The sequence below is a fragment of the Cadophora gregata genome (assembly GCF_030347475.1).
Source record: "Cadophora gregata isolate MNR1 chromosome Unknown scaffold_7, whole genome shotgun sequence".
Taxonomy (NCBI): Eukaryota; Fungi; Ascomycota; class Leotiomycetes; order Helotiales; family Ploettnerulaceae; genus Cadophora; species Cadophora gregata.
In genome coordinates this window covers 1,590,155-1,612,933 of record NW_026695930.1, presented here as the reverse complement: position 1 = coordinate 1,612,933, position 22,779 = coordinate 1,590,155, and the positions used below count along the sequence as shown (strand labels likewise).

Below are 22,779 nucleotides of genomic sequence, written 5' to 3'. Positions count from 1 at the left end.
ATCCCATCATATATCATCCAAACCAAAACAAAAGTCTTCCAAGGCTTACTCTACTGTCGCACCGGCTCAATTATGTTGGACGCTCAATAAGAACCAGATGACTGACAGACTAGACAATGGCACCTCCTCTCTTGCCCGATCTGCCCGTGAGGAAGGCAAGTACCACGGTTGCGAGGAAGCATGCGAAGGTGAACCAGAGTATGGCCGTCTCCGCAGTAACCATACGGCATCTTGACACGATGTCATCTCGTGCCATCCTTGCAGCTTTCTTCTCCGACGTTGTAGGGTATGTCTTCGTAAAGCTCGGATAGAAAGTAGACTTGTGCTTAAAGGTGTATACCTGGTCTTTACAATCGCCAGTCTTAATGCTCACAGCAAAAGCCTGATTGAATATTGTGAGCATAGTCACGAAGCCCAAGCGGTTCTCAGACGACTTACAATACCTCCTGCCACAAGGAAGAAGGACGCTAATCCATCAAGAGCAAGCATGATGATGCCTTGAAGTTTGTCAAGAAAGAGAGCAAGCACATTAACAGCAGCGACCACAATTGCTGCTCCACCACAGAAAGCACCATAAGAGATCAAAGCAGGCGCAGAGCCAGGTCCATATCCTTTGATTAAAACCACAGATAGAGCTAGAACGACAGCAGCAAACACAAGCTACACCGGGTAAGGTCAGCGGCTTGAAATATCTGCTGGGGATAAAACAGGTACTTGGAGGTGGCCTTACCTGTGCGACACGAGCTGCAAGCATAACGATCATGGAGATTGTGAAATGGAATGGTCGAGCAAAATGTGGGTTTGACGGCAGTAACTCGAAATTATCCAGATAAATTTGAACATAGAGATTGCGGAAGGATTAGAGATGGGATGAGTTCTCTATATAACATCAGGCAGCGGTGAGGATGACTCCAATTTAGAAGTCGGCCAGGAATAGGACTTCAGCCAGGCTGTGAAGGCGCTACACTCTGGCCAGTGGGCCAACAAGCTAAGTTACTTTCGTGTTTTCAAGCCAGTTAGAGGCATATAACATTTCTAGGAATGTGGTACTACAAATCAACGAGTTTGGGGTAGGATTGCGGCACAGCGTTTCATGGCCTCCTCGCCTTTAGCCAGCGATATGCAGACCGCGTCAGAATAATCCTCAAGGGCACAATTTGCTCATGATCTGTGAGGTGACTGCCTTACAATCTGTGCCTGTGTCGAACATTGAAACAAATTCTCTTTCATATGGCAAAAGGACGCCTTCCAAAAGGTCGGCGCGTTCTGTGAATCGGTAATGCCATCCATCGCCTTGCACAAAACATACGAATGGCGGCAGGGAAAAAAGAAGAGAAGCAAATATTTCCATTGCATTCCAAAGACAACTTGAACACGAAAAACTTCTCGGCCGATGTCACTTAAATTGTTGTGACTGTTGGTGACTGACGATGCAGCACCTGAGGCGCAGATGCCTCTGCCCCTAACCAGTCATAGCCAAATCCTTGCGTGGCTATCAGGGCTACTTCGCCACCGTGCTGTAAATAATAGCCAGTGAATTGGAAAGGAATAGACAGTCGTTGCTCGTTACGCCTTGTTGGAGACCCTCGTGACCTGCAGCGTCTTGCATGGCTGTTGGAAAGCGAACCCGAGAACCTGGACGGGAGAGGAGGTGAGATCTTGTAGAGCAGAGCAGAGCAGCAGACACCACCTCCAGCTAGCGGGTCGCTAAAGATGGGACCGAGGCGGCGAGGCGCTTGACGACAAAGCTTTCAAGGTCCATCTACCTAGGAGATTGGCCAACCTCGCAGCAAAGTAGCTTGATGAACCACACAGCCGACTTTTCGGAGTCGCAAGCCCTCCAGGATGAGATCGCCGAGCTTGAACGGCGCTTGGATGTTGCTAAACGCAAGTTGAATGGCAATCGCGTCAACCAAAGAGCTACTCCTAGTCCCTCCAAGATCCTTCAAAGTGTTGGTAGGTTGAACCTTTCGTGTGCCATAGTACTCTCTGATGATGTTCAGGGCCGTTTTCTGCCTCATCTCACCATTTTCTGCTCCTGCTTTCGGATTCTGCGCTCCCACTGGGCTCGTTCGCATTCAGTAGTGGTCTCGAATCTTATCTCGCCCATACCCGTCCGAGCTCCTCGTTCCCCGCCTTCCTTGGCTTCTCTCTCTCCTCATATGCGTCAACCACTTTGCCCTTCGTCCTTGCGGCTTACAGGAGCGTGCTCGTCTTGGTGGAACTCGATGATACTCTAGATGCGGCAATAATGTGTACGGTGGGTCGTCGGGCCTCTGTCGCTCAAGGAAGAGCTCTACTTTCGATTTGGGATCGATCATTCAGCTCTGCATTGCCAGTTGGGGTAGCAGTTGCAAGTGTACAGGCATTGAAGGAATTCACGATTCTTTTGCGCGGGACATCTTCAACTGCAATTCTCAATGACCTGCCAACGGCTTCCGCCCATCTTGGTCCATTGTTCGGAGCAATTGCTTGCATTCTGGGAATGAGTTTGGAGCAGACAGCATATGTTTTCATGTTGAGCCATGTCAAGGCCCTGCTGTCGGCTGCTGTAAGAGCTAGTATCTTTGGGCCATACCATGCCCAGAAGCTACTGGCAAGTATAGATGTACAGCACATCATACAACGAGTCATCGAGCAAGAGTGGAACACAAGCATCGAAGATGCTGGCCAAAGCGTTCCCGTCATGGACTTGTGGGTGGGAAGGCACGAAATGCTGTACTCTAGAATCTTCAACAGTTGATACAAGGCATCTGGCTTAATAATGTTGTATGTTTGGGAGACGCTAGACCATTACATGAAGGTAGTCTTCCGTAGTATTCGCATTTTGCTGCAGCCACCCTATCCATTCCCCTGAACGCCAGATGCTAAATCTCAATCACTATCACTATCATACGCAACCAGAGGACCAGATGGAGCCGGGGGTTTCGGCGTCGGAGCCACCGCCTGGGCGCCTTTCAAAGCTGCCAAAGTACTATTCGAGAATATGCCATTCTCCTCTGCCTCCTCTCTCTCCACCTGGTCAGCCTCAATCATCAACCGCTGGTCAGCTTCGATCATTAAGCGTTGCTCGTCCTCCAGCTCTAGTCCTTGCCTTCCGACTGGATTAACTGCGTTTGCACTTCTGGCAAAATAGATGTCGTCGGGAGCTTCGTAACCCGCCAAGCCAAACCCCCCATCGATCTTCTTCCGTTTTCGTGCTTCTGGATCACGTCCCTCAATCTCTGCTACAAACTCTGCTGGCAATGCTCTTCGCACTGCCTCTGCCGCCTGCTCCTCAATTCTCCGTACCTCGCGCTTCTGTGCCATAGGATTAGGGTCCGCGCTCGCCCATCGAACGTTGAGAATCTCGTTATGATCAAGCGATTGATGTGCCATAGCTTCTTTTGCGAATTGCGCGTTTGCTTCGTTCGAGTATGTGATGAATGCAACGCCCCTTGTATTCAGAACGCGGACTAAAGCCTGTTAGATCCGAGTGTGGGAAGTGGAGCGGGGGTGGACTTACTGCGCTCAACCTGTCCCCATTCTGCAAAGTGCCTAGCCACAACCTCCTCGATGTCGTCGCTGACGTGAATCCGTCCAACATAGATTGTGCGATTCTGCCTCATGAAACTTCCAACACCTCCCATATCATCTCTGTAATCCGAATGTTTGTCTCTGCCGAAGACATCCACATTTGGGTTGAACATGTCATGGATACCAGGTAATCTGTGCAAATATTCGCACTCTTGGCCTTTTGGACAGATTCCGCGCGCAAAGAACAGGCAGAAATAGCTACCAGTAACTTTGTCCGCTCTCGTGTATCCGGTGTCCTTCGCCACATTGCATCGTCCAGCGGCTGCAGTCTTCGACAAATATTTGTCTTCCCGATCCCCACCTGACCATTTATTATACCAGATATTGAAGATTGTGCCTGTCTGCGGAGGAGGCTCGGATTTCATGGTCGAGGGATCGACTTGGGGTCGAGCTGGACGCTTCTTTTTGCGAATGATCTTCTTCATCTTGCGCTCTCCCGTCGTCGCGACCTCATTATTGGTTGTTGTGAGAGCCGTAGATGTCTGCTCCACATCCACATCATGGGGAGCCATCGCGGCAGGGATTGCTACCTCGACGTCGACCATTTCGTTAGTTGTCGCAAACTGGGATCTGAGTCGTCGTGGAAGTCTCAAATCTTGAAGTCGAGGCTGAAAGCTTCGCCACAGCCCGCCGCTAATGTAGCTGCACGCTAAGCGTTCCAGCCACATGCTTCTCAGACCTTGCCCGTGTCATTAAGGACGATATAGCTATTCTTCAGTTTGGCGTGATTCTTCGGTAAATAACGCCGACTCACCGACTTTTGCTATAGACCCCACCAAAAGATGATGACCTAGAATTGTAACCTCCACAACTCCATCAAATCTCCATCGATTTGCCTCTAAATTGGGTTATTTTAAAGCTCTTAAACTCCCCTCTCTGTTTCCACTTGATATTCTTAAATATGCCTCTAAAGAAAGCTCGAAATAATCAAGGGAAACCTTCTAAAAAGAAGGCTCTACGCACTCCACTTCCCCTACCGCTAGTAGCACTTAAAATAACCCTTAAACTTAGTACGAGTTAAGCTAGTAGTTCTTCTGTCGGTTCTACTGTTAGTACTTCAGCTTTTACACCTAATTTAAGTGTAGGAGTAGTTATGCTAGCTATAGGATTAGTAGAGCCTCTATCGCTACTCCCCCCTCCACTTTCTAAGCTTTTATCGATTCCGTAAGCTCTCCCCCCGTTAGAACCTCTTATTATACGGTCTCTTACACCTCTGTAGATTGAAATATAAGCTATAAACTTTAAGATTCGGTAGTACCTTAATAGTGAGCGAATAAGTAGTATGATAAAGAAGGTGATAAACGAGCTAGGCGTTAGAGTTACTTATAAATCTATTAAGGAAGCCGCAGAGACGTTAGTAGATACTACGATTAAGTCAAGGGGTATTTCTCTACTACAGAGAGATTATACTTACTAGTATAGCACCTATGGAAACGTTTAAAACCCTATAGAATATAATATCATTAATAAGGCCGATTTTAACTACTTTATCAAACGAGCTTAAATCACAGGGAAATTAAAGTAAAGAAAGCTTTAAATATACTTTAGTATCATATAGATACCTCAGAATATAGTTCGACTACCTTAGAAAGACTCTCCTACTCTAAAGGCTCTAGTTATTACTATTCCGAAGCGTGTGTATTAAGAGGAGGAAAGCTCGATAGTAAAGAAGCTACGTACTATAATAACTCGTCTTTTAGAGGAAGTTGAAAAGAATCAGGAGGCTAAAAAGGGAACTATACACGAGATTATAACTGCTATTCAGGTACAATAAGCCTATAAAGTCAGTTCCTATCGTTATACTACGAAGTTTTACTTTATTAACGATAGTAAATACTACTACCTTTCCCTAGACGATTTAAGGCGTTAAAGACGTGATATTAAAGATAAATTAACTATAATCGACGAACCCTTTATTCTTTATTGAGTTAACCTTTTAAAAGAGCTTATAGCTCGTTTAGAGCCTTAGTTATTAAAGGCGCGGGGGAAAAAGAAGCACTAGAAGACGTATTATAACAAATCGTTATCTCCGGAACGATATTAATTAGCTCGATACCCCTTGCAGACACTATATTAGCCTCTAAATGCCTTCTTATATTAATATCCGCTGATACCGCCCCCTCTAATATAGTCTCTATACGCTAGTAACCCTCTAAGTAGCTATTCGCTAGCCCCTTACCCTCAGCTAAATATAGCTCCTCCGGTATACGAATATATAGCTCTAGAGCCTCAATTACTATATATTCGACCGCAGGAATAAGTTGAAAGTAACTTTATATTAATAGTAGATCTATAGGAGTTAAGTCTATTCTGTAATAGTAGTTCAGAGGTAGAGGAGGTATTATTTACTTTAAAATCGTTCCTTTGTTAAGTTATACCTCCAATTGTAACTTTAGTAGCCTCTTACTTCGATTTCACTATTAGAACCTTCGTAGAATAAGAATACGATATTAATATAGTTAAAGATATATCGATTTCAGAGGCAATAGAGCTTAGAATAAAAGGTAGTGTTTTAAAGACGATTCAGAAGTAATTAAAGCTATTTAAGAAGTAGTATAATTAATAGGCTCTTATTCAGGAAAATAACAAACTTGACGAAAGCGAAGATAAGGGTAATAATAGAGAACACGAGGAGTAAGTTTCAGTAGTATTTATAGCTATAGTTTCTACGTAGTTTCTGTTTAATTAACTCTTATTCTATATTAACTTCGTCACCTTCTTCAATTAATACGCTTTAATAGCCTGAATAGCGAAAGTAGCCTCTAGCTCTACGTTCAGCGTTAGCTCCTACTCCAACTAACCTTATAGCTATTATTAAAAAGCCTTTAAATTCCTCTTAGGTATACTTACTCTAGCGCTAGTATCTCCTAATCCACGATTTTAGGTCTACAAAGCTCTCTTCGATAGAGTTAAAAAAAAGGCAATATAGAGGGAGATATCCGAGTTAAAAACTAAAGGCTATATAGAGAGCTAATACTTAATAGTTACTATGGATTAACGCGTTATCTATTATTACTACCTTAATTCTAAGCTCTACGTATTTAGGTAAGATACTCTTTTCTAGCTATTCAGTGAAGATTTCAGCTGTAATTAAGCCTTAGTATATTAACAGCTAATAATAACTATAAAGTGAGTATATAGGGAGAATCGACTATCTTATTAACCGTTTAAGTACTCTCTAAACCTCTGTAGAAGCTTCCCTAAGAGCTTATCCTCTACGCCTATCTATTGTACACTTATTATAAGCTAATTCGTTGATAAAGTATAAGTCCCGGGCCTCCTAAAACACTATCTTTCGCTTCTAAGCCGCGATTAATTCGTTGTTCCTTTAACTCGCAGAGACCTTAAGTACTTTCTTAGTATAATTAAGCCTTTAGAGAGCCTTAGAGACCTAATTAACTAACACGTTAACTTCGTAGGCCTCTTATAGATACGCTACGATTTCGTCCTGATATAAATCTAGCTCCCTCTTAAGTAACGCCTTAATATATTCGCTTATATCATTAGTAATAATAGGTAGAGGGCTACGGCGACAACGTTCCGAAGGTAATATCTAATAATCTAGAGTCTGTTTCTGCTTATATATTATCTTATATATCGTTCTAAACTCTCTAGTAAGAGCTTATAAGTTAATATTAACTCTATAGGATAATATTCGGTTGATATTCGATACTTTCTAAGCTAGCAGGTTCGGAGCTATAACGTCAGATAGCTCGTAGGCTCAGGTTCGAATATTTAAGGTAAGAGCTTTAAAATAACCTAATTCCGAAGAAAATCGATAGAGATTTAATAGAGTTATAGAGGTTACAATTCTAGGTTATTATATTTTAGTGGGGTCTATAGTAAAAGTCGGTAAGTCGGCGTTATTTACCGAAGAATCACGCCAAACTGAAGAATAGCTTATAAAGCACTTCGTTAAACATACTGCCGAATTCATGCAATAGTATACTTCACCTTTGGCAGCCGGTAGAATTTAAATATTATCTCTCGTGTTAATAGCATGTTTGTCGGTAGAGTCCATGCCCTTACGAAGCAATTCAACTACGTCCAGATATGCAGAAGAAAACAAATGGCAAACTCCCCTCCCCCACGTCGGACACTGTTGACTTTGTATAGCATGTACGATCTTATTTTGACATACTACTAGTGCGGCTGCACAAATGTCCCCAGACCCTCTCCTCAGATGCCCTCCCCGGACATAAACCAACTACGGAACTCAAGCCGCTTCGAAAACCTTTGTCGAGCATACATTGAGTGATCTGTATGTTCCGCTGTGCTTTTGGGTGTGAATGTCTCCTCTTAATTTTATCTATCCCATACTATCAGATGATCCTTCAGATGATACTGTGTTCCTCTTTCAGATCCATCTAAATTCTGTCAATATTTTGGTGACGTTCGGTGCCTGAAATGCTCACTAATCTTAAGATAACCATACTCTGGAATAACAGGAATCCAGATTCCAGCCGCATGTTGTCCAAAGCTCATTCGAGTCGAGAAGATATTCGACGAGTATTGTAGAACTTGTATGGCAGAGACGAACTGCAAGATCAGTCCGATCGCCCAATGGTAAGTTGAGAATATTCCCCCAAAGCTTCGTCGAGAATCAGGGCGTTCGACCGCCGGGTAGCCGCTTCAAAGTAAGCAATAGAGATCGTTGCAATGTTGGGCGATAGTCTTCCGCCTAGCTTGGACGTAGTTGTGGCTCTTTGGCATGCCTTTTGGGGGGTCTCGTGTGCCTTCTTCAGATGTCTCAACAACCATGGGCCCTTGCCCTGTACCGCGCAGATCTTGGAGACGACTCGGTAAACAAAAATAATCAGGAAACATATGATACAAACAGCCAATCTGGATATCACAAGAAAAGCATAATAAACTCCTATGGTTTGGGGCCACATCCCATATCTGAAGAATTCATTCCGATTGAAGCAGGGATCGAAAGGCGCGATTTTCTCATAGGAAAGAATTGGGGCAATTGGATTATTACAGAACAGGTAGGCATCTACCGCATCTCTGCTGAGTTCTGGTGAAGCCGCCCACTACGTTGCAGCTCCGAGGACGATGGCAATTCCGACATAATCAAACCCGCCCCGGATTTTTGATGTTTTACAAAAAAAACATAAATAGCTCTTGCTCATCAGTTATAAAACTAACCTCTCTCGGTAATTTGATTTTGGCCTCGCAGCCTCGCAGCCTCACAGAAGAATGTCTTTATGCTGACAATATTCATGATACTCTAAATTTAGGAATTCTAGGAGTGGAAGATGCTTTTGTCGATTCACATCGAAGAATTTGGAAACTATATGAGGCTCTGTAAAGGATAGCCTTGGATGTCCCAGTGTTTCTCCGAATTGGGATTGGCATTTCCTCTCCGGCTCCCGGTACCAACGCAGATAACCTTCTAAAGATGTTTATATAGAGTTGTTCTAAGCATCTGGAAAACGGATCCCACTAGTATCTTTTCAGTCTCACGAACTTCGGTTCTGCGACGGAGAATTGGGCATTGCTTCACAAGATCGAATTTCGGAGATATCGCTCAAACTACAATCATAAGAACTCAAGCGGGGCAAGGTAATGGAAATGATTAATACAGTAATACTCAACCTTGGTATCTGCTGACTCTTTGCAGCAAATCTGGCTGGAGTGTAAACACGATACATCAAATGTAAACAAATCCTCATGGCGCTCGCTTAAGCACGCCGACAGGGAACCTTACCGTTTGCCGTAAGACTCATAAAGCTGAATTCAAAGCTGAAAAGCTGCGCCACCGTTCAACATCTGAGATGCAAATCACATTGAATAACATTCCCTACACGATTTACTGTCTATACTGGGTAAGCTTCTTTGTCCTATCATCATTGGCCGGGGAATGACTCAATCAGAACTGTGACGCACCTTCCCGAGCTCTTCTAGGCACAGTCCCGTCTCGCTCCAACTCTTAAAACCTCATATTTCCCGGCGTTTCTCATTCAAACCCCCACAACCAAACATCATGGAGAAGATCACGAAGGTCTACTTTGACCCTTTGGTCACCACCAAAGCCCAGATCGTCGCCCTTCTAGAGGATCTTCCTGTTGGATCAGCACATCCATTCAGGTAAGTCAACCCAGGTGCTTTCGTCACCCCGCAAAAGGCTCCCTAAGACCAGCGCAGACAAACAAGCAGCTTTAACCTACACCTCCAACTTCCACACTTAATTAATATTTATCGGTTTCTGCGAAAGACTATTCGGTATGCTGATTTTCTTTTAGCCCAGAAAAACTACTACTGTGCCGAACAGCCGGTGGAGTTGAGGAGATCGATATTTCTTCGTATGCGGAAGACCATTTCTTCAAGGCCGTCGACTTAGGAGAAATCGGCCAAACCCTGCAGTCACGCATGACTAAGTTTTCTAATCTGCTGCGTAAGTTGCTACCAGATCCATACCCCTCATCTAATCTTCAGTGGATTTCGTTCACTATTGATTTTGATGGTTCTCTTCCATTGGATGTCACTGACATAATTGTAGGTATTTTCAATGATGAATACACTGTTATGCAAGCTCCAGCGTCAACTTTCGAAGTCCCCATTGATTCAGACAAGATCGCCATCCTCGCCGTTTCTGAGCGGTATCCCACCTACTACGACTTATGTGTGGCAGACTCTGCGTGCAAGACAACCTGCTATGGCGCAACGCATACCTTCCCTGGAATCAATCATAGCGGAGATAAGAACGAAGGAACAGACCTTCTCCATCACATGAAAATTAGCGAGCAATTACAGTCCGGCAAAGCATTTGCTGTTTTCGTTTCTGGCTTCCAGTTGAGTATCCCTCGATCCGCTTCCCTTACTGATAGCATATGCTATGTATGAAGTCTCTGTATCATGCTGCATGAGCTTCAAAGCGTTCTTGGCACTTTTGATAATATAATTCAACAATTCTAACTCTTCATTGCATAGGTGCACCAAATTGACCAGATTTCAGGAGCGAAATCCAGTGGTCATGATTGCGAACCATGCAGATAAGGTAAGTAATGCTTTGCGAGGACCCCAACAACTCCTAGGCTAACATTCAAAGGCACTTTACATTGTCCCAGTCCCACTAGATGCAGCATCAATTGGAGAGGCAACCATCTGTTCCCCGGTCGTATTCAAGCGAGAAGGCACCTCGCTCATCTGCTCTATACTGCCAACTCCCACGACCGATCATAATAAGATGTGTTCGAGCTCTTCATTGGAAAGTCCTTCATTCAAGGAAGCTATCCAGCGTGCTGAATGGTCAATCCCTGACCCCGTTCATGCTCGTTCTCAGCGTAAGTGGTCTAGCAGTGTGCCCCGATAGAGACAAGACAATACTAATCCGAACAAGCTACAGTCCCAGCTTCGGAATCAACAATTTCAATGGATCTGGGCATGCCACAAACGCCTCTCGCCTCCCAAAAGCCGAATGTAGTTTTTTCGACGCTGACAACGGTACTTCCTTCAACGATCGATAAAGACAGCACTCAGTTTATACACTTCGGTACAGGGTTGGAATTCGTACATGATGGAAACGCTGCTTCGGAAAGCACTGCATCGACAGTCGTTCTACCATGTCTTTTTGGAGCTCGTCTTGAAGGACCCTTACTACTGGCCACAGGAAAAGTACCACAGAGTGTGCCATTCTCCAGTGAGGAAGCTCTTCGTACCTACTACGAGAGCTTCGAGAGTGTAGTCGTCCTCGTTGATGAGCGGATGACGGACAATGCCCGAAATCTTGCTACCCCATGGCGAATGAATGCTGTCTTTGTCGTCCAGATGACTCCAGCCACCCCAGTAGCAGGAACCGAGGTCACAAAGCTGCTAGATATGGTCAACATCAATGCAGTTACCGCACTGGCAGGTCCACAGTCCTTGGTTCTGGTACAGATTTCTGAGAAGTTCTACTTCTATCGTGGCATGGCCAACCATATCCATCTTAACTCTGCCGAGTTGGATTTTGGCGCGGATGTCACAAGTTCAGTTGGGGAAACTGGACTAAAATCCTTGCTAGATGGTAGAGTCAAGAGACTGGTCAATCTTAGTGAGCCCAACACAGTCCTGCTACCATTCTCAGGATCGATGGTCGAGCCAAAGGATCTGAGAGGCTTGTTCGACAGTCTCCCCCTTGAACAACTACAGACTTTACAGCATGACGTATCTGCAATTGTCCCTCAGTTACAAGTCCTTCTTAGCCAGAAGGATCTCATGGAACTCTCGCGAGTGTTGATATCCTCTCTTTCCAGGAAGGTCAGTGACGGAACTGCTCCATTGAGAACGGCATACATCAAATTCTTGACCAAGGAATATGACTTGGCGGATCCAGAGTCTGTCAAGCAGAAGAACGCTATGCTAGGCGACCTCAGAAGAGATAACAAGACCTTCCAAAAAAGCCTGGAGTCGATCATCACGCTCTTGAGCAATATGACGTCTTCCCAGACATCTTCCAAGAGGACACATGACCTACAAAGATTACAGCGCCAGGCAGCCATTCAGAACAATGTCGAGGCTGTAAAGTCCATGACATTCGAGACTTTGGCAGATTTGTTGGAGACAAAAGCTGCTGATATGGGAGTGATGCTTTTGAATATCGAGACTTCGCGTTACCAGGAGCTATTAGGAACTCTGAAGAGCAATTCTCTGGATGTTGATACATGTTGTGATCTGGACTCGCGAGTTCTATTTCTGGAAGGATTCGATGCAGGAATTATCATGGAGCAATCTCAGGCAAACCATAATGGGCCACTTACGCACCAGCTTGGACCGACACATCCGATTCTCGCTCTACCATATCTCTCTCAAGAACGCGGTACCGGCTCTATGGTAGCATGGGTATGCTGGGACGAATTTGTTAATCTTAAATCACCATTCAAGGTTCGGTGGATGGACAAATGTAACGAAAGCCATATCGCCGCATTGCGTATCATTATGAGAGATACTCTCAGTCAAGCCGTCTCGTCCAGAGAGCACAACATGCAGCCTGGAAATCCAGAGACCGGTCAACTCATGAGTGCCCTGTTGATGGCAGCAATGAGCAAGCTTGCTGCCATGAAGACCACTGCGCCAATACGCACTATCGACGCTGAGGATACCATCACAAAGCTGATGCGTGGTCTGTTCGGTAACCTCCTTACCACCGCAGGCTCTGGGGTCCGTCCTTTGAGCATGGTTTGGCAACTCTTTGGACAGGAGCCCAAATTTGACATCCCGTCAACGGGCGTCGCATGGAGTTGGTACGAATCCGTTGTCAGACTGTACCCCTTCAGCGGATGGCCTCAACAACAATTCAACCTGAACCTGGAGAGACTTCTTGATAAAGTAATCATTGCTATAGTCACGAAGAATGAGTTGACAGAGAATATCAAGAGGTCTCGTGCCGACTGGATGATCAAGTATTGCAAGCTTCGAAACATCCAGCTTGTTCACTCGAGAACATTCGTTACCATCTTCATCAAGATGATACAGAACGATGCAAATCTAGAAGCAATCGCTAGCCGTCTTCTCGACGTCCTCCCTCCGAAGCTCGAGAAGCAAAGTCAGTCATATCAGAAGATGATGCGCTATCTTCGACACATTATCTCCACAGGTACACGCCGCGAAGAAGACGATATCTTAGTGACAAGCGTCTATCTCAAGCGCTCTGCTGTTTTCAAGGAGCTCAAGCAAGCCGTAGCGAAAGCCTGCCTCGATAACGACAATGCAGCTATCAAAGAATCGTGCTTGAAAGTGGTGGCCAAGTTCAAGGACATTGCAGATAGCTGGGACGTACCACAAGAAAAGGTTATCATGCAGAATGTGAAGGCATACCAGGGTTTGCTCGATACCCACTGCGATGAGATGGACGGGATGGATGAAGCAAGCAAGACCATTCGAAAAGGCTTTATGCAGCAAGTCATCAGCGATGCAGAGAAGCAAAGAGTCCCCTGGCAGGTGGGCAAGAGAGGAGAATTCGGCGACGAGATTGAGCCTCTTGATGAAGGATTCGTGACCGAAATTCTGACGGGTGAGAAGAGACCTGCGCTTGAGCTTGACCCTGACTCGGCAAGTGTTTCTGCAACCCAGGAAGTAGTAGCTCAACCCTTGGGAATGAAGCAATTCTCCGAAGTTGTAAGCGTGGACTTCATTACGAAGATGGACAATCTAGTTACTCCAGAAGATGTTTGTAAGATGCTGAATATTCCTGTATCTACATTGCGGGTATTCGCCTCCACGCTGAACCCAGAGTTTAATTGGGAGCAAGACCTCAGCAGAAATTTCAACGCAGCAGTCATTGGTCTGCTGTCGGATCGAAAGGAGAGACAAAAGCAACAACCAATCCGGACACTCTTCGGTATGGACACGAACACGCTGGAGGTTGCATTGGGCGACGAGAATCAGATCGAGGCAGCAAAATGAGGTCCGTGGTCCATTTCCAGTGCTGGCCTATGACTAAATAAATCAATGTCTTGGGAAATGGTAGTGACATTGGGGAATATATCTTTGACTAAATGCCATCAGTTATGTATGATACGTGCCCTGAATTGTTGCTCGCCTCATCATTTGGTGCTTTTGGTATTGCAAGCCCTAGCACCTGGAGTCGTTTTTAATACACCCAGTCAAGCTCTAGCAGGCGGAAAATAGTCCATGCTGTGGTCACAATACAAAACTAAGCTAACTTTGGTGAATGGAATACCTAAAGAGTTCCTGAAAGAAAGCGAGGAAATCCAGAAGGGCTTCTTTGACTGGGGTTGGGGTTGATTGTCATAGTTTGTGGAGTCAGGAACGATCAAGTCCCCGCCGAACCACCTGCCGTAGCCTGGCGTCTGGCACTACAAGTTATGCGACGAAAAGGTTAACCCCGCATCTCCGCTGTCGGGGGTTTCCCCTCGTTTCCAAAAGGCTAAGACAGCTGAAATTTCTCGAGCAGATTTTCAAACTTTGCAGTTCTGGAAATGGGGGGTTCAAGTACCCAGGTCACTGTGACCATCATTGGAGGAGGAATTGGTGGTTTAGTGCTCGCTCTCCAACTCCATTTCGTGGGAATCAAGAACATAACCATATTTGAATCCTCGCGAACTCTTGCCGCCATTGGATCAGGGATAAATTTGCAGCCCTCAGCTGTGCTGGTCCTCCGGAACCTTGGTCTCTTGCCCGGTCTAGAAGAAATCGGTATCAAGACTGAGGAGTTGAGATATTACAATCGCTATGGACACTTCGTCATTGGCGAGCCGAGAGGGATGAATGCCGGATACCTCGTTCCGCAATTCTCAGTACATCGAGGTATGTTGCATGCCTTGTTACTCGGTGCTGTGAAGGAGAGACTTGGAGAGGCGTGTGTGGTAACGGACCATGTGTTTACCTCATTTGACCAAGATGAGAAGAGCATTACCGCAAGGTTCTCGAGGAAAACAAATCCAGAGGTTCCAGCCGACATTCCAGAGAGAACGTCAGATACTGTGATTGCTTGCGATGGTATCAACTCGACTGCTCGACGACTACTGTATCCTAACGAAGGACCACCAAATTTTTCGGGACGCTTACTCTGGAGAGGTGTCTCTTTGCGAGAACCATTCCTCACGGGGCGCTCAATGGTGTGGGCTGGCCATGCCGATCAAAAATTCATAGCTTATCCCGTAGGTCGACAGGCAGAGAAGGAGGGAAAGTCATTAGTGAATTGGATAGCGGAGTTGAGAGTGAGGAGTAAAGATGATCCGGACCTGACACCTCCTGTGGCTGATTGGGGGGAAACGGTGTCGAAAGATCGCTTTGCAGATCAATTTCAGAGCTGGACGTTTGGCTTTTTGAGCATCCCAGATCTGATAGAGGAAACCGAGGTTGTCGCGGAATTCCCGATGTGTGATCGCACTCCCGTTGACAGGTGGAGCTTTGGGAGGCTGACGCTTTTGGGAGATGCGGCGCATCCTCTGTATCCCAGTAAGTTGTTTACATGAAAATCTGAAAATCTGAAATGGCATCTGATCAGGTATAGTTGGATCGAATGGAGCAAGTCAAGCTATTCTCGATTCTGTAGCTCTCTCTTCTGCTCTTCAGCAGGAGAAGGACATCCCAGCTGCTTTGACCATGTATCAGAATGAGAGACTGCCGCCGACAGCGAAAATATGTTTTGCGAATCGCGCGAATGGGCCGGATCATGTGCTACAGCTGGCTCATGAGCGCGCACCTGATGGCTTCGAGAATATAGATGATGTGATTGGGAGCATGGAACTAGAAGAGGTTGGCAAGGCGTATAAGTTATTGGCAGGTTTTGATATGGAAAGTGTGAACAAGAAGGCGAAGGAGACCGAGAGCATGTGGACATCAAAAGTGATAACGAACGGCCTCAGTCGCGGTAAATAGAATGATTACGATTTGACATCAGAAAATGTACACACTACTCTTTAGAAAGTCTTCTCTTCAAAGAGTTTTTCGGACCTACTGAATGCGGTTGCTAGTAAGGTTCGGTGTAGTTCCTGTAAGAGACGTGTTTCCTCTTTCTTGCCTGTAGCTCTGAACATGAATATGTTGATGCATAGGGGCAGAAATTTCGAGATTTGCAACAACAGTGGCAGACGAATCGACAAACCCAAGATGTAATAGTCTCGGAATTTATATTTAGGGAGTATCTAATTCCGAAATGCTGCCACTTGGCGGAGGGTGGAACCTACCGCTTCGTTCATTCTTTTGTTTCCTCTTTAAAAGTGCTCTATGGCGGCGACTCTTCAAGTGTATCTGCCATTGGGCATCGGTGACAACCACTGTGTGGCACATCTCGCATTCTTCGCGGAAATTGAGGTCTCTGGGCTCCACTGACTCGTCTGGATCCAATATTTGGGCAGCAGCAGCACACACCTCACGAGGTGCTACCCGCTCAGTACCATTCAAAAACGATTCTGCAATCCTGATAGCAGGCTGTGAGACAGTGTCTGAAAATTGGGAAACATCACTGCCATCAACAATGTATAGTCTTTCCAGAGCATCGACTTCCGTGAGTGCCGGAACCAGTTTCAGACGGATCCAACGAACTTGCTGTTTTGCATATTGACGTGTAGCTGCCTTGGTCTGCTCGACTGATAGTTCGTATGAATTTTGTACTTCGCTCGCCGAGGCGGTTCCAGAGGCGAGAATTTTGAGATACGGCTCGAACTCCTTGTAACCGATTGAGACCCAGATGCCTCTTGTACAGTCAACGTCGACACCAGATAATGTTTGCTTCTGCAGAAAGCTTTGCATTGACTTGACCTCATCAAGGAGGCCAGAATCTAGCATCTTGTCAATCCTGGCATCGAGACGCTTCTTCAAAATTTCAGACTCAGCGAACACCCAGAATAAGAGCACAGATCTGTCATCTATTAAAGATGCGGCAATGGATCCTGTGTCAAGGCTCGAATGTTTCTTGGCAAGTTTCATTTCCATCTGTTCTGCGTATATATCGGAGGCTCTCTTGCCGGTCACAAGGTATATCTCCAAAGATCGACGAATCTTCCGTCTGTCTTTTGGATGCCACCTATCTGCCATAACTGGGTCCACCTCTTGTAGGCGCGTAAGCATATCCTCGGTCGATGCAGCGAGAATAGGATATTTCTCAGCCATTTCTTGGTTCGTGTAACCATAATTACTCTGATCCTCTTCTGAGGGGGTTGTATGCACCAATGTCTCATTGAAGAGCAATGACTGCGTATAGTAATGTGTCCCACCAACTAGTATTGGTAGTCGTCCTCTGGAACGAATTTCTCGAATAATTTGTCCCGCTTTCTGCTTAAACAAGCCCACACGCCACGGCTCCTCGTCGAGCGCAACGAAACCGAGTAGGTGGTGCGGGATACCCTGTTGCTCCTCAAGAGTCATCTTATTCGTTATGATTGGGAGACCATCGTACATTTGCATTGCATCGCCGTTGATTATCTCGCCGTCGAAGCGCTTGGCTAAGTCAACTGCAAGCTGCAGACAGTTGTGAGCAGGGCAAACAAGAGCAGATGTGAATAAATGTCATACCTGAGATTTTCCTGTGCCAGTCGCACCAAGGACGACAACTAGAGGATCCTTCGGGGGCTTTTTCATCATGATCGCTCGCTTTATCGCATGGCAGACTCGTTGTAGCATCCGTGCTTGCGTGTTGGACGTTTGTGGTGAGTCTCGCGAGGCTGCGAGGCAAGTACAATAAAATATGTTGTAAGCCTTGTCACGTGGAAAATCTGGCAGTTCTTGTCGGTACCTACCTACTTATTTACCTACCTTAGGTACGTAGGTTCCTATATTCCCATGGCACATAAGATGTCTTGGTTAGGAGGAAAAAGAAACATTCAAGCACATCCAGGGACAGAATTTGTTCTTGCTGCCCAGTCATTGCTTCATTGGTATTTCCCGATGCCACATACTCCTATAATGCTAACCCCTACCAGCGCCTTGCTTTGATGCTCTCTTCTAAATTCACAATGCTGTTCGACTCCAGACTAGGATACAATGTCTTCCAAAATAATCTCAAGCTCCTCCTTCCGAAATGGCACAGAAAGAATTTCGATCCCCAAACCATCTTTTCGACTCTGTATCATTTGATGGTCATGAAATCTGCTTAGGTCAGTAAGAGGTGTGAACAGGAATTCGGGGCACATACTCTTTTAGTAAGGTCCTGAAATTCATCTCATTACTGCATATGAATTCTTCAACAGCTTTCTGATACAGCACTCTGTATTCCACACCCACCTCACCCCGTCGAGGGTTGCCAAATTGAGGATCGATACCGTCCTCGCCCTCGGCTCCTTCCAGCAATTCCCCTGGACATCCATCCATTGCTGCCAGTTGCTCTCCTATTAGCACTCTGAATAAGTTCTTGGCATTTTCCGGTAAGCTCTTCAGCACGAAGCTTACTCCCTCTCTGCCCCCGACTCTCCTCCCACTTCTCCCTAGTAATTCGTGGACCTCGTCTACAACGTCGACTTCAGAATTGTATGGCTGGAATGTTGTGCAATCATGAAATAGGAAGTTGTACGCTGAGCGAAGTGAACTATCCCACAAAAGTGGAAAAGAAGGATGGTCGGCTGATGCTACCAGGTGGATTTGAGGATGTGCGCTGAGACGAGAGAGGACTGTCTGAGTAGCAGGCTTCCGAAGCGGAGCTCCGTCAATGGAGTGGATTATGAGAGTTATATCTGTATCTTCGTCTTCCTCGAGCAAAGCTATGAGGTTTTCAATCATTTCAGCAGGATGTGAGCCCAACTTAATCCCTCGCTCTGCAACGGCGGATGCGATAGTGCTTAAGACGTCTCGAATGGTCAAGTTACTGACATAGCCATTAACGACAACTATTTTGGCCTTGGAGTGTTCTGTTTGTGACTTGTAGATGTGGTCTGCGAATCGCATCAAGAGAGATCTTTTGGAACCCCAGCCAAACGCGCAGATATTAAAATTTTGACTCAACTCAAAATGCCATTGATTGAAGGACTCTGCATGTAATTGCTCCAAGAATTTGACATCTTCTGCATGTGGATCCTTTGAATTTCGCGTGTGACTGAAGTATTCTTCGTGATCAAGGAGTGCCAATGAAGCCAAGGTGTTGTTTGAGGTTTTGGCTCTGCCACCGCGGTTTTGGAAGAAGAATTTCTCGTGTGCCGTGAGGTCTTGAGGGGGTGTCGGAGAGCGTCGTTGAGACTTCATCCCTTTCTTCCTTCCCTTCTTAGAGGGAGTCTCTGGAGCAGTGGCCTCGTCCATGTCCTGATCTTCGTCTTGGCCCACCCCTTCGTCCCCTGAGTCGTAGATTTGCTGGGCAATTTCCTCATCTTCATCATCGTTTTCACTGGTGTTGCCGAGGATCGTTCTCTCAATGAGAGTCCTTGTGCTTTTCCTCCTCGCCGAGCGATTCGCATTACGTTCAATCCTCGGAGTATTGTTCTCTACTCCATGAGCACTCGTCTTCACTGGCGTTGCGAAGAGCTTCTTCCCAGGCAACTGTTTCCTAGGTGTTGTCCCAGTCGTGAATGTGTCCGAAGCTCTGTTTGAAGTTCCGTGTGTAGCTTTCCTTGCGCCGGCCACCTCAGCCTCATTGTCAGGCGCACCATTTTCTAGATCATCATCCTCAACATTGTGTCCATTCTCAATCTCTGAAACCTCAAAGCTCTCTCCAGCCTCGGAGAGTTCCTCAGTCGTCGTAGACTTCGGATTGTTCAAGTTTTCCTCAGCACCGAATGCTGCATTCACTGTCCCGCCTGTCGGACGAGTCCTCTTCAATGCTGGCGCATCCTCCGTTGGAATCTCGGCAAGATCCGCCTTTCTCCTTTTCATGATTGTGCAATCTAAGAGATTATCAGGCTGCTGCGCAATTGGCTTGAATTGAGTGTGTAGGAACTTACCTGCGAGGATCTAGACATGGATTTTGAGCTTCGACATTCAACAGTCGCGTCCTCTGCACTGTTAGCGACCGACATTTGTCCGCCATGACGCTAAAAGCGGGACTGATCCGCTTCTGCCCTGCAAATATGCAAGGGTGTCGCGACTCCCATTTTTAATGTCAACAAACCTTCATATCGCGACATCGAGTTTGGGAAGACCACCAATTCGCACGCGCGCAAACACACTAACAAATCTTGCCCTTGACATTAAATGGCAAAAATTTCTCATAAACCAGCTTGAGTGTCAAGGTCCTAGACATGCTGAACTGGTGGTTAGGTCGAACAGCTGAAGGGAACGGCGACGATGGTAAAAGCAAATCGCGTCCAAATTCATCCAAATTACATGCTCACCAAACTCCAGATCAGTATCTAGACCGAGACCCTCCAGAGACTCCTGCTCCCGTGTTTGCTGCTCGTGCTCTGAAAAGTGCCATTTTCGGTGCACTGCCTCAGCAAAACGATGATACAATCTACGAAATCGACACCAAATCTGGACTAGAAGCTGGCAAAGATGCCAGAGACTTACAGCCACGGAACATTTCCCCAACCAAGCCTTCCGGAATCCTACTCACTCCGGGAACTGCAACGACACGACGCAAGACTGTATCTTTCGGGAACGAAGTGGTGGACAAAGACGTGGATAAGAAAACAGCAGCTCAAAGAGTTACCAGGCGAAGCCGCTTATCAGATGATGGTGAGAAACAAGCTTCGACTCCATTTGCTCAGGCAACAGAAGAACCAACGAGGGCAGCACGGAAGACAACTCTTACACGCGCTCTAGAGAAGGTTAGAGAGGAGACACCAAAGATCGAGACCAGGCAACCTTCGAAAGAGTTAGATTTGGAACCCAGGAAGTCCCGAACATCAATAGAAACGGCCTTAAATACGGAGTCCGTCAATCCTATCAAACCACAGCAGAGTAGTCGGGTTCTTCCGCGACACTCGGATGATGACGATAACACGGATCTAGAAATGACTGTGGACTTGAAATATCCCCGTTCGCAGTCTGGAAAGTTTTGGAAAGCCGAGTACCAGCAATATCACGAAAATGCGCTTCTGGAGATGAAAAAAGTGCTCGCTTACAAGGAACTCGCCAAATCGTATGCGAAGCACAAGGATGCGCAGAATATTGAGCTTACGAAAAAATTGAACGACGCCCAGAAACAAGTCAAGGATATGGAGGACAAAATGTTTGAGCTATCTGCTCGTATCACCTTGTCAGGTAAAGACGGCAATGGCGACGAGGCTCCAGAACTGGTACAGGAACTTGCACGACAGGCAGCTTTAGGAGTTCAATACAAGGCCCAAGTTGAGGAGTTTCGAGCAGCACTTGAGGGGGGTGACAACAATCAAAATAGCCCCAGTAAGCATGCCAGAAATCGACGGGCATCTCGCCAGTCGGAGGAGGCGGAAATCGATACACATCGCGAACTGAAGAGATTGCATGAGCAGCTCAAAGAAATGGCTTCAATGAAGGATGAGTTTTCCAGTCTTCGGCAATCATTCTCGGCCGCGGAGAAGTTAGTCCAGAAGCTTCAGGACGAGAACAGCAAGCTAACTCAACAACTCCTTCATGCTGACTTGCGGCTTGAGAAACATTTGGAGAAGTGTGAGCAGAAGCGACAGTCGTTGGATGAACAGCGTCAGAGGAGAGACGAGATCGTTCAGAATCTTCAAAATGACTATGATAAGTTGAAAGAGCAAGCAAAATCACAACGTCGCGATGCAGAGCATCTGTTGAAGAAGCGACATGACCAGGTTGTGGATTTGAAACGGGAAATAGCTTCACTACGTGCTGCTGACACGAATGCGGTGGAATTCCAGAGGGTACTTCAAGAAAAGACTGCTGTACATGATCGAACGGTTGCTGAGCTACAGAAGCAAATTGCAGACCTGAAAGGAAAGTTTCAGCAAAACACAAAGGAAACGGCTTCTTCGGGGCTGTCAAGGGAGAGGATATTCGATGCTTCTGTCCTCGCTTCAAAGCCGCTTCCCAGTCTCGCAAGTTCGCAAGCAAGAGAGAGTCAAATCCCCATTTCGAGCCAATTTGTTTCTCGACCGTCCAAGGTTCTTATGGCCTCCAAGACGTCTAAATCCGAAACTCCTACCGGATCGCCCAGGCGTCGCTCCTCTTATTCTGCCATGTCTGAGATGACAAATAGAGGCCATGGTGAGCCTACTCCTTTCCAGCGTTCTGGACCAGTGCAGCACACTCCCCTTGGCCCACTGACTCCTCTGACAAACCGCTTCTCAACACTGTCAAAAGACTCCGGAGAGGTACACCAACACTACTCAGAACCATCGCTTCCGCCGGCAACCAGTCGAGCTATTCACGAGAGGAGCTGTCGCCCAAGTCCTGGCCCCTCCATATTTAGCATTGCTTCAAGCCCCCCCAAGGCAGCCGTGGTCAGACCAAGGATTTCCAACGAGCTTTCGAGACAAGAGTCACAAAGCAATATCAACTCGCGTCAAAATGCGAACACGGCCTCAAGTCGCCTCTCAAATTTGGACAGCTCGAGGATGAGAAATCCCATTCCGCCAGAGCGAGCAGCAGCGGCGCGGGCCAGACTAGAGAAGAAACAGGCAGAGAAGAAGAGAGTACAGGCGTTGGGGGCAGACAAGGAGAACACACCTAGCCAGCTGTGATACGGCCGCAAGATTGAGTTTGGAGTCTTGGAAGTTGTCCTCACTTGAGTTAGCACATTGTATTCACGGCCATCACATGGATGGAGCATATTGCAGCGGTTGTACAGAGATACCATGTTTTGGCGTTTGTAGACTTACTTCACACAGCGTAGGAGTTAGCGGTATTCATTTTGGTGAGGACACGGCGATGCCAGAATTTTGA

General features: G+C 46.3%; 8 protein-coding genes across 8 annotated transcripts; 4 read left to right on the top strand and 4 right to left on the bottom strand.

The window, feature by feature from the left end:
• Positions 1-109: 109 nt before the first annotated feature.
• On the bottom strand, positions 110-763 carry ONS95_013274 (uncharacterized protein; the record flags this gene model as incomplete). The annotated part of the gene is made up of 3 exons (XM_058506916.1): positions 110-382; positions 439-660; positions 731-763. 3 exons carry the CDS (start codon positions 761-763, stop codon positions 110-112), a joined length of 528 nt encoding a protein of 175 aa, XP_058357646.1.
• A 1,039-nt stretch (positions 764-1,802) lies between these two features.
• On the top strand, positions 1,803-2,743 carry ONS95_013273 (uncharacterized protein; the record flags this gene model as incomplete). The annotated part of the gene is made up of 2 exons (XM_058506915.1): positions 1,803-1,956; positions 2,004-2,743. 2 exons carry the CDS (start codon positions 1,803-1,805, stop codon positions 2,741-2,743), a joined length of 894 nt encoding a protein of 297 aa, XP_058357645.1.
• Positions 2,744-2,874: 131 nt separating this feature from the next.
• On the bottom strand, positions 2,875-4,121 carry CWC2 (Pre-mRNA-splicing factor; the record flags this gene model as incomplete). Its single annotated transcript, XM_058506914.1, has 2 exons — positions 2,875-3,455; positions 3,506-4,121. The coding sequence occupies 2 exons, from the start codon at positions 4,119-4,121 to the stop codon at positions 2,875-2,877; spliced, it is 1,197 nt and encodes a 398-aa protein (XP_058357644.1).
• A 5,444-nt stretch (positions 4,122-9,565) lies between these two features.
• ONS95_013271 (uncharacterized protein) lies at positions 9,566-13,965 on the top strand (the record flags this gene model as incomplete). The annotated part of the gene is made up of 6 exons (XM_058506913.1): positions 9,566-9,669; positions 9,825-9,976; positions 10,082-10,373; positions 10,513-10,579; positions 10,631-10,865; positions 10,928-13,965. 6 exons carry the CDS (start codon positions 9,566-9,568, stop codon positions 13,963-13,965), a joined length of 3,888 nt encoding a protein of 1,295 aa, XP_058357643.1.
• Positions 13,966-14,501: 536 nt separating this feature from the next.
• ONS95_013270 (uncharacterized protein) lies at positions 14,502-15,906 on the top strand (the record flags this gene model as incomplete). The annotated part of the gene is made up of 2 exons (XM_058506912.1): positions 14,502-15,483; positions 15,539-15,906. The coding sequence occupies 2 exons, from the start codon at positions 14,502-14,504 to the stop codon at positions 15,904-15,906; spliced, it is 1,350 nt and encodes a 449-aa protein (XP_058357642.1).
• A 255-nt stretch (positions 15,907-16,161) lies between these two features.
• ONS95_013269 (uncharacterized protein) lies at positions 16,162-17,610 on the bottom strand (the record flags this gene model as incomplete). Its single annotated transcript, XM_058506911.1, has 2 exons — positions 16,162-17,487; positions 17,542-17,610. The coding sequence occupies 2 exons, from the start codon at positions 17,608-17,610 to the stop codon at positions 16,162-16,164; spliced, it is 1,395 nt and encodes a 464-aa protein (XP_058357641.1).
• A 389-nt stretch (positions 17,611-17,999) lies between these two features.
• On the bottom strand, positions 18,000-19,824 carry ORC2 (Origin recognition complex subunit 2; the record flags this gene model as incomplete). The annotated part of the gene is made up of 2 exons (XM_058506910.1): positions 18,000-18,114; positions 18,161-19,824. 2 exons carry the CDS (start codon positions 19,822-19,824, stop codon positions 18,000-18,002), a joined length of 1,779 nt encoding a protein of 592 aa, XP_058357640.1.
• Positions 19,825-20,189: 365 nt separating this feature from the next.
• ONS95_013267 (uncharacterized protein) lies at positions 20,190-22,577 on the top strand (the record flags this gene model as incomplete). Its single annotated transcript, XM_058506909.1, has 2 exons — positions 20,190-20,238; positions 20,293-22,577. The coding sequence occupies 2 exons, from the start codon at positions 20,190-20,192 to the stop codon at positions 22,575-22,577; spliced, it is 2,334 nt and encodes a 777-aa protein (XP_058357639.1).
• Between the last annotated feature and the right edge of the window lie 202 nt (positions 22,578-22,779).